Source organism: Lipophrys pholis (genome assembly GCF_963383615.2).
Source record: "Lipophrys pholis genome assembly, chromosome: 6".
Lineage (NCBI taxonomy): Eukaryota > Metazoa > Chordata > Actinopteri > Blenniiformes > Blenniidae > Lipophrys > Lipophrys pholis.
This window is the reverse complement of record NC_137629.1, coordinates 1,359,483-1,368,634: the sequence shown is the minus strand read 5'-3', so window position 1 is coordinate 1,368,634 and position 9,152 is coordinate 1,359,483. Positions and strand designations below refer to the sequence as shown.

Here is a 9,152-nt window from a genome sequence, read left to right as displayed (position 1 = left end):
ATATATACAGGTTATATATATATATAATCACACCAACTGTTTACCTTCGCCAGTGAGAGTTGGGGTGAAAGTTATGTTTTTGTCTGTGTGTATTTATATGATTGTTTATTTGTTTGTTTATTTATTATCTTCGCTAACGAACATTGGGAGGCCGACCGAGTTGGCCAAGAAGGCTTTGTTTTTGTCTGCATGTATTTATTTATTTATTTGTATGTATTGTACCAACTTTTCCCAAAAACTTCTCGCCCGTATTGCATTAAATCTTCAGAGAGGATTTGTCCTCACCTGAGGACCAACCTGAGGACCAACCTGAGGACCAACCTGAGGACCAACCTGAGGACCAACCTGAGGACGTTAGTGGCTCACCGCTTCCCAATAAATCACAAAAAACTGCTTATAAATGTCCCCTACAAACAATAACCCCTGACTGCGGAGCAGAGTACCGTAGGGGCAAACGTTCAGGAATGTGGGCGGAGTCAAACATTTGCAGCATTTATGGTCCGGAAAGTGAAAAGAGAGAGAATAGTTAAACTTATTGAGGCTCCTGCAGGTTCCTTTAGAACCCATAAGAAGAAGAAAAGTCGGGCTGTGACGTCAGCCAGCTGCCGAGAAACATGCTTTTTCAACAGAAGAGTCCAGACGCCGTAAAGAAGCTGTCAAAACTTGTGGGCCACGCCCCCACGATAGGCCACGCCCCCTGTCGTTTACATGCTAACGAGCTGTGGGGCTCATAGAGTAGCGAGGCTACAAGCTAAACATGATTAAAATATGACTGATAGTCATTAGCGAGCTGGAACACGAATGCGGCACCGACAGACTTGGACCCGGATGGTTGGAACAGCCGAACCTAATTTGTTCGGCCAGACGTCATTTTGTTCTTCAGGATCCGGAGCCAAACTTTCTTCTTGTTCTTATGGAGGATGAATCGGCCTTAACGCCACATGCTGCCCAAGCACGTCTCACACAAACCCAACCCACATCATCGTTGACTCCGCCCACATTCGGGCTCGTTGAGCTCATCAACTGTGCAGCCAGGAGCTTCTCCATACAAAGTGGATGAAAGAGGCGCCTCATGGAGATCAAAGGAGATCAGCGTCTGTTGCCATGGAGACGCTCCCTGCTCAGTGCTTCACAGTGATGTAGCTACCCGACATGCTAGTTAGAATTGATATGAGCGAATGGCTATCATGCTAGCAATGCTAACTTGGTTCTGTAGGCAAATGTGGTGTTGGTGAATGTCTGCGCTCTACCGACTGTAGCTCTAGTATATTTATTTATTACCTTCGCCAATGAACATAGGGGCAAAGGTTAATTATTTGCCTGCATGCATTTATGTACTTTACAGACTTTTTGCAAAAACTATCAACCCTGATACAAAAGTTTAAAATGTAATTCAACAGTTAATTCCGTTTCTTCGAACGGCTGTGAAAACCGTTTTGTTGTAATTCCAGTTGCATGAATTGGATCATTTCTTATCTTATCTCAGGAAGTCACAAATACAAAAAACACAGTTAAGTCAAAACAACAGAAAAACCGTTAATTAATACCAAACTACATAGTTTTAGAGGGTCCATTGAGTGATGAAGAGATGAAGTGCATCAGGACTGGTGATGAAGATGATAACGATGATGATGATGATGATGATGATGATGATGATGATGATGATGATGATGATGATGATGATGATGATGATGATGATGAACCTGCACATCATTTTCAAGTTTGTTAAATCAGAACCTGTCTGGGTCACATTACTGTTTCTCTGCCGCCCCCTGGTGGAGAAAATCAGCAGCACTAGAAACTAAGAGGAGGAGCTTCTGAACGTAATCTTACCTACTGTGTGCGTGTGCGTGTGTGTGTGTGTGTGCGTGTGTGTGTGTGTGTGTGTGTGTGTGTGTGTGTGTGTGTGTGTGTGTGTGTGTGTGTGTGTGTGTGTGTGTGTGTGTGTGTGTGTGTGTGTGATACAGGCGTGTCACTCTCTCACCACTCCTCTCTTCTATTTCCTGGATACCAGGTTCAGCGTTCAGCGGTGTGTGTGTGTTCAATTTGTGTTTAGTGTTCGATTTGTGTGTGTGTGTGTGTGTGTGTGTGTGTGTGTGTGTGTGTGTGTGTGTGTGTGTGTGTGTGTGTGTGTGTGTGTGTGTGTGTGTGTGTGTGTGTGTGCGTGTGTGTGTGTGTGTGTGTCCCTGCTGACGGTGACAGCCTGCAGCTGAGTGTGACAGACTGAATCACCTGCAGGGATTCTCAGGTAAGATTCCACTTTTATTACTTTTAGTTTCAGGAATCAGCTCGTCGTTCCTCAACATGAAGCTTTTCAACAGCCTGGAAGAAACTTTCATTCTGAAACCAGATTTCAAAATACATTTTTAAAAGTGTTCAACGACAGATATTTTTCTGGTTTAAAATAAATGTTCCAAATATCATTGGATGCGATCTGCAGGCTGAGATATAAACGTGTTTAATGTACTTGAGGATGAGAGACAGTGGAGTTTGTATAATCTATCTGACATAGTTTCCTGAATACCGACTGGCAATCTGCAGGTTTGTCTTTTTATTAAAGTTTTTCAAAGAAACTCACGGAGGCTGATTATTTTAATTCTACTGACAGCAACAACTGCAAACTGTGAGAAATAAACTGCTTCAGCAAGGACTACCCTGCTCCTGCAGGGGGCGCCAGAGGCCAATATGATATGATATGATATGATTTTTAGCACAAAAAGTAAAGACGACTTGTATTTGATGTTTTCTTTCTCACTGTTTTCGCAAAAGTGCTTCTTGACCATTGATTAATTTATAGTTGGAATTTTTGTTTATTTTTGTATTTTCATTTTGTGTGTTTAAGTTCTGTTAATATTCCTTTGACATTTGTCAGAAAATGCATTTGTGGGATGAGCAAAAAAAAAAAAAAGCCAAATCTTTGCTGACAAATCCAAACAGCTCTTAAATAATCTACCAAACACACATTTTCTTCTCTTTTCTTTGTGGTTTCTATTCCTCGTGACACGTGGCAATTATGATTCACATCATCAGGCTGTTTGATTTATTTTTAAATCAAATTAAGTTTATTTTCTTGTGAAAAATCTGCCAACAATGAAAGTCATCAGTCTGAACCAGCCTCGTGTTTTAGCTGGAAACTGAAAAGATGAACATCTGATGTCAAAAGTTCTGTTAAAGACTCATCTGAACTCTACGACTGGTTTGTCTTCAGTTCACCAGCAGGTGGCAGTGTGTGTGAGATGTGGCTGCTCGCCATGTCGGCCTCGCTGCTCCTTGCCGCCATCATGGCGTCCAGCCGGTACCGTGGGAAAGTCACGGCGCTGTGGCGACGGGCTCGGGCCTGGCTGCTGAGCTTCCTGCGAGGGGAAGTGTGTGTGAGGAGCACTCACGCCTTCGTCTTCTCCAACTGCACACATGGAAAAGTCCAGAGCGTCCTGGAGACCTTTGACCTTTACGCCAAGACGCATCCGTGTCTGTCCATCGGCCCGCAGACTGGTGAGGAGGAGCTTGAGCTCGGTGGTTTTCCATCACGTTACAAAACACAAGAATGAAATCTATTCAGCGAACACAGATTACTGTTCCTACATGTTTACATCATTTCATCACATCAGTGGAAAGTTCCAGCTCATCGGCTCTTATGTCTTTAAGACAAGTTGATCAATATCTGGTTTCACTGATCAATAGATCTGCGTATCATCTGCAAAACAATGGAAGTTAATGCAGCGTGTCCTGATAATATTCCTACAGGAAGCAGGTATAATGAAGAGTCCAGGTCCTAAGAAGGAACCCTGTGGAACTCCATGTTCAGAGTTTATTGTTTATTGTTTATTGTTTTTTATTTATCGGGATCCCCATTAGCTCCCACAAACTGGTCGCTGGTCTTCCTGGGGTCCAATGTATATATATATATATATATATATAAATAATAATAATATGAATACTAATAAAACTAATCTTTACCCAGCATGCAGTGGTACAAAGCAGTTTGATTACATTTTATATAGAAGTACTTTTATCTTCCTTTAATGAGTTCCAGGCCGTTGCTCCTCTGGAAGCATTACTTCTTTTCATGCAGTTTGTTTTGGCGCCTGGGGACGTGTCCACGTCCCCCGATGTCACTTGGCCAGTCAAATAATTGTGACAGAAACCCTTGAATCTTATTGTAAAAGTATCTGGACTTCCGTCTGTCAAAACTTTATGCATATGACAAATTGGTTTTGGAAGCATGTTAGCTGCAACTTTGATTATTTTTTCATCAAGGTTGTCAATGCCAGGAGAAGTATTCTCCGAGATACCCTTTAACAACCTTCCAACAGTCTGATCATCCACTGTCAGGAGATTAAAGTGTATTAGTATGTATTAGAAAGAAGAATTGTCAGTTGAGTTCATCTGAGATCTCAAACCAGGAACTTTGTTGGTAAAGAAATCACTGAAATTGAAGAGTCATTAAGTTTAGTCTGCAGACCTGGAGGATAAATTCAGCTTCATGAACCAGTCGTTCCACTTTTACCCATTGCAGTGACGGCGCCCTGCACGGCTGCAGCCTCCAATGGTGTGTGAATGTGTGTGTGAATGTGTGTGTGAATGTGTGTGTGAATGTGTGTGTGAACGTGTGTGTGAACGTGTGTGTGAATGTGTGTGTGAACGTGTGTGTGAATGTGTGTGTGAATGTGTGTGTGAACGTGTGTGTGAACGTGTGTGTGAATGTGTGTGTGAATGTGTGTGTGAATGTGTGAATGTGATGAGCCATGCAAAGCGCTTTGGGGCTGTTGTCAGCTAAAAGGTGTTATATAAGTTAGTCCATTTACCTTTTACTCCCTGAATGTAAAGATAAATACCTGCGTTTTAATTCTTCACATCTTAAGACTGGCTACAGATCATCCTTCCTGCTGCTGTGAACGGAGGTAAGGTGAGCTTCCTGCTGCTGTGTTGCCAGGTGAGATGCTGGATGAGGTGGTGGGACGTGAGCGCCCCCTGTGGGTGCTGGAGCTGGGGATGCACTGTGGCTACAGCTCAGTCCGCCTCCTCAGAATGATGCCCCCTGCTGGCAGACTCATCACAGTGGAGCTGGACCCCCCCACAGCAGACCTGGGGGAGGAGATCCTCCTGGTGGCTGGTTTCAAACACTCCCAGGTGAGTTCAGGATCCCGTCCAGGTGAAGCAGAGACTCAGAGGCGTTAACCGCCCTGGTTCTTCTCTCCCTCCAGTTCCAAGTCTTGACATGCAGCTCAGCTGAGGCCATCGCCAACCTGCGTCCAACCCTGGAGTCTGAGGAGAAAACCAGTCCAGGCTTCGGTCTGGTGCTGATGGACCACAATCCAGACCAGTACCTCCCAGACCTGCTGGCCCTGGAGAGACAGGAGCTGCTCCGGCCGGCCGGCTGCTCGCTGCTGCTGGTCACCAGGAACCAGAACTCTGAGGGGCTGCAGCGAGTCCTGGACCACATCCGAGGACGAGCAGACCGATACTGGGTCAGCAGAGACCTGCAAGGCATGATGGAGGTCTTCTACACAGAGGAGGGACTGTGAGGGAACAAGATTATCTCCTACTGGAGGGACTGTGAGGGAACATGATGATCTCCTACTGGAGGGACTGTGAGGGAACATGATGATCTACTGGAGTGACTGTGAGGGAACATGATGATCTACTGGAGGGACTGTGAGGGAACATGATGATCTCCTACTGGAGGGACTGTGAGGGATCAAGATTATCTCCTACTGGAGGGACTGTGAGGGAACAAGATGATCTACTGGAGGGACTGTGAGGGAACATGATGATCTACTGGAGGGACTGTGAGGGAACATGATTATCTACTGGAGGGACTGTGAGGGAACAAGATGATCTACTGGAGGGACTGTGAGGGAACATGATTATCTACTGGAGGGACTGTGAGGGAACACGATTATCTCCTACTGGAGGGACTGTGAGGTAACAAGATGATCTACTGGAGGGACTGTGAGGGAACATGATGATCTACTGGAGGGACTGTGAGGGAACAAGATGATCTTCTACTGGAGGGACTGTGAGGGAACAAGATGATCTTCTACTGGAGGGACTGTGAGGGAACAAGATGATCTACTGGAGGGACTGTGAGGGAACAAGATGATCTTCTATTGGAGGGAATGTGAGGGAACAAGATGATCTACTGGAGGGACTGTGAGGGAACAAGATGATCTACTGGAGTGACTGTGAGGGAACATGATGATCTTCTACTGGAGGGACTGTGAGGGAACAAGATTATCTCCTACTGGAGGGACTGTGAGGGAACAAGATGATCTTCTACTGGAGGGACTGTGAGGGAACAAGATGATCTACTGGAGGGACTGTGAGGGAACATGATGGTCCACCTGTGATGGGTTCAACATCTACACCAGTTTAAACTGAGGATATTAGTATTATTATTAAATAATAATCATCAGTATTATGAATGTAACTGTAATGTTCCCAGTCATTAAACATATTGTACTTGATTGCAGGCAGTGGTGTAGTGGTTGGTGTGTACTTCACAGTGAGAATATCCTCTGTTCATGTCCAGTCAAGCTTCTTTCTCTGTGGATCTTTTTTTGTTTGTTTTTTCCAGGTGGAACTTCCTTTTACACATAATCATCTGAGATCATCTCCTCATCCTAAACTCAATAAAACCACGTGAAAGATGGATGGATAGTATCGATCGTCTTTAATTAGATATGAGCAACAATCACCAGAATTCCTGTTTACCCCTGTTGACAGTAAAACCTGAGAGACGCTCCAAAAACACTCCACATCACAAGAAGAGAAACAAAGAGTGGGTGTAATGCTCACAGTGGCCGCTGGATGGCACACTCTGCTCTTCCCATGCAGGCCTGCTGTCTTTGTGAGACGTGTTCAAGGAGACATGCTGCCCATGACAAGAGCTCCTGTGTTCTTCCTTCACCTCAGGACAGCCCGGAGCTCACTGGTAAACATGTTTCCTCCTCCAGAACTGAAATACTCTCTACCTTTCACTTCCTGATTTATTCATCTTCTCTTCACTCGTGGTGTTTTCTTCCTGCTGTGATTCCTCTGGACAACCTCTCCAGTGTTTACCATAGAACATGAAGCCTTCCTGGACAATCCGCCAGTTGTCCTCTTACTTAGCTTCTTTAATATTTTAGCAGATTACGAAGTAATAGATTACTATTAATATGCCGCTTTTGGCTGAAAAACACCCTGACAAGTAATGAAAAAAATACACCAATTCAGTCATTAATTCAACAAAATAAAACAACAAAATAAAACAACAATATAAAACAACAATATTAATTCCACCATATTAAACAACAATATAAAACAACAATGTCACAGAAACTAGCCGAGGAGACGGTGGAAAAGAAAACAGGAAGAAACCTGCAGAACCAGACTTCCTGCAGTTCCAGTTGGAGTTTGGAGCCAGAAGCCAGAAGCCAGGAGGCAGACAGACATAAATCAACCCTTTGAAAGGAGAGGAGCTGCTGTGTCGCTGCTCTCTGTTGGCTGAAGCTGTCCTGGTTACTATTTCATCAGCCTCCTGTTTGCTGCTCCAGCTTCATCCTCTTGAGGTCGACATGACGTCTGACTCACAGCCCTGTTGTGATGTTACTCACACCGTTTAACCACTTTACTTCTCCTCAGTAACACTACTTTTCAGAACAGCAGTAACTGTAATGGAGTACTAGTTGTAGTGTCTGTGTGACAGTGTGAAGGACTCAGTGTCGTAGTAATGATGAGAAGCACTCTGGGTCAAACTCTGATGGAGTTTTGTGAATTTCCTGTAACAACCGTTCAGAGGCTTCGCCACAGGAGGAGAGTCATTTCATGCTTTACACACATTTAAGTGGATCATTAAAATAAATAATAATTGTGCAATAAGGACTTCTCTGACTGTAATATGTCCAGCAGCCTCGGGCCGCTCGGCCCTCGTGGTGCTTGTTGCTCTGCAGCAGGAGGACGTGGAGACTTTCTGGAGTTGAAGATGAAACGGGGAGGAACCGGGACGTTAAACACCTTAACTGGGTTTCATTTAGACTTTATTTATTTCCCCCTTTTTTTCCTTTTTTTTTTTTCTTCCTTTTTTCCTTCTTCTATCCCCCTTTCATTAATACTTTATAATCAAGCTCAGTGAAAGAAGAGCTGATGTGAACTTTTAGAAGTAAAATCTTCTTAATTCAAGGTTTTGTTGATCCTGTCAGTTTTCATTAAAGAGGTCATATTAAAGTTCTCCGGTTCTCCTCCTCCTCCTCCTGGTCTCCGGTTCTCCTCCTCCTCCTGTTCTCCGGTTCTCCTCCTCCTCCTGGTCTCCGGTTCTCCTCCTCCTCCTGTTCTCCTGTTCTCCTCCTCCTCCTGGTCTCCGGTTCTCCTCCTCCTCCTGGTCTGGTCGGTCCAGAAACCTTCCGTATTCAGAGTTTCTAGCTCCTCCTTGATTTTCCTTATTGGATCATAGAGTAAGAGTCTGTCTGTGTCTTTGTGTGTCGTCAAGTCTGCGTCTCGCACTCTGTTCACTTCCTGTTTTATTGTACAGCCTCCTCTGTGTGCGTCTCTGTCACTTGTCCTTCCTGTGTCCTCCTCTGTGTGCGTCTCTGTCACTTGTCTTTCCTGTGTCCTCCTCTGTGTGCGTCTCTGTCACTTGTCTTTCCTGTGTCCTCCTCTGTGTGCGTCTCTGTCACTTGTCTTTCCTGTGTCCTCCTCTGTGTGCGTCTCTGTCACTTGTCCTTCCCGTGTCCTCCTCTGTGTGCGTCTCTGTCACTTGTCCTTCCCGTGTCCTCCTCTGTGTGCTTGTGTAATCAGCCTGTCTCACCTGTGACGTCCCTGTCCTGGTATTTAAACCTGCTCCTTTATGTCTCTGTTCGATCGTCATTGTTGCTCGCCTCATGACCCCGGCCCCTCCCTCGTGTGATTCTTCTGTTCTGGATTTTCCTGTGTCCCGTCCTCTGCCTGGACCTGGACTCCCTTTCTGAACACCGTTGGTGAACCTGTTTGCCTTGATCATTCAATAAAACCTGTAAACGCCAGTCTTGTGTTCGAGTCTGCTTCTGGGTTCTCCTGGGACCCTGACACATAGGAGCTGCATTCAGAATCTGCTGTGTATCTGTGAGCTGGACTGGCTCCGCCCACACATGCCCATCTTGGGAAGAGGAGGAAGTACTTCCTCTCGTGGTGCC

General features: G+C 45.0%; 1 protein-coding gene across 1 annotated transcript; it reads left to right on the top strand.

Annotated features, from left to right (window-relative positions):
* Positions 1-2,110: 2,110 nt before the first annotated feature.
* On the top strand, positions 2,111-6,692 carry LOC308110589 (catechol O-methyltransferase-like). The gene is made up of 5 exons (XM_080464983.1): positions 2,111-2,248; positions 3,209-3,492; positions 4,934-5,130; positions 5,205-5,468; positions 6,578-6,692. Exons 2-5 carry the CDS (start codon positions 3,237-3,239, stop codon positions 6,644-6,646), a joined length of 786 nt encoding a protein of 261 aa, XP_080321109.1. The 5' UTR covers positions 2,111-2,248; positions 3,209-3,236; the 3' UTR covers positions 6,647-6,692.
* Positions 6,693-9,152: the final 2,460 nt, after the last annotated feature.

Excerpts from the sequence above, each read along its gene's own strand:
- LOC308110589 (XM_080464983.1), top strand. The coding sequence starts at position 3,237 with ATGTGGCTGCTCGCCATGTCGGCCTCGCTGCTCCTTGCCGCCATCATG. Across the intron at positions 3,493-4,933 it reads GTCCATCGGCCCGCAGACTG|GTGAGATGCTGGATGAGGTG; the intron begins GTGAGGAGGAGC and ends CTGTGTTGCCAG. Across the intron at positions 5,131-5,204 it reads CTGGTTTCAAACACTCCCAG|TTCCAAGTCTTGACATGCAG; the intron begins GTGAGTTCAGGA and ends CTCTCCCTCCAG.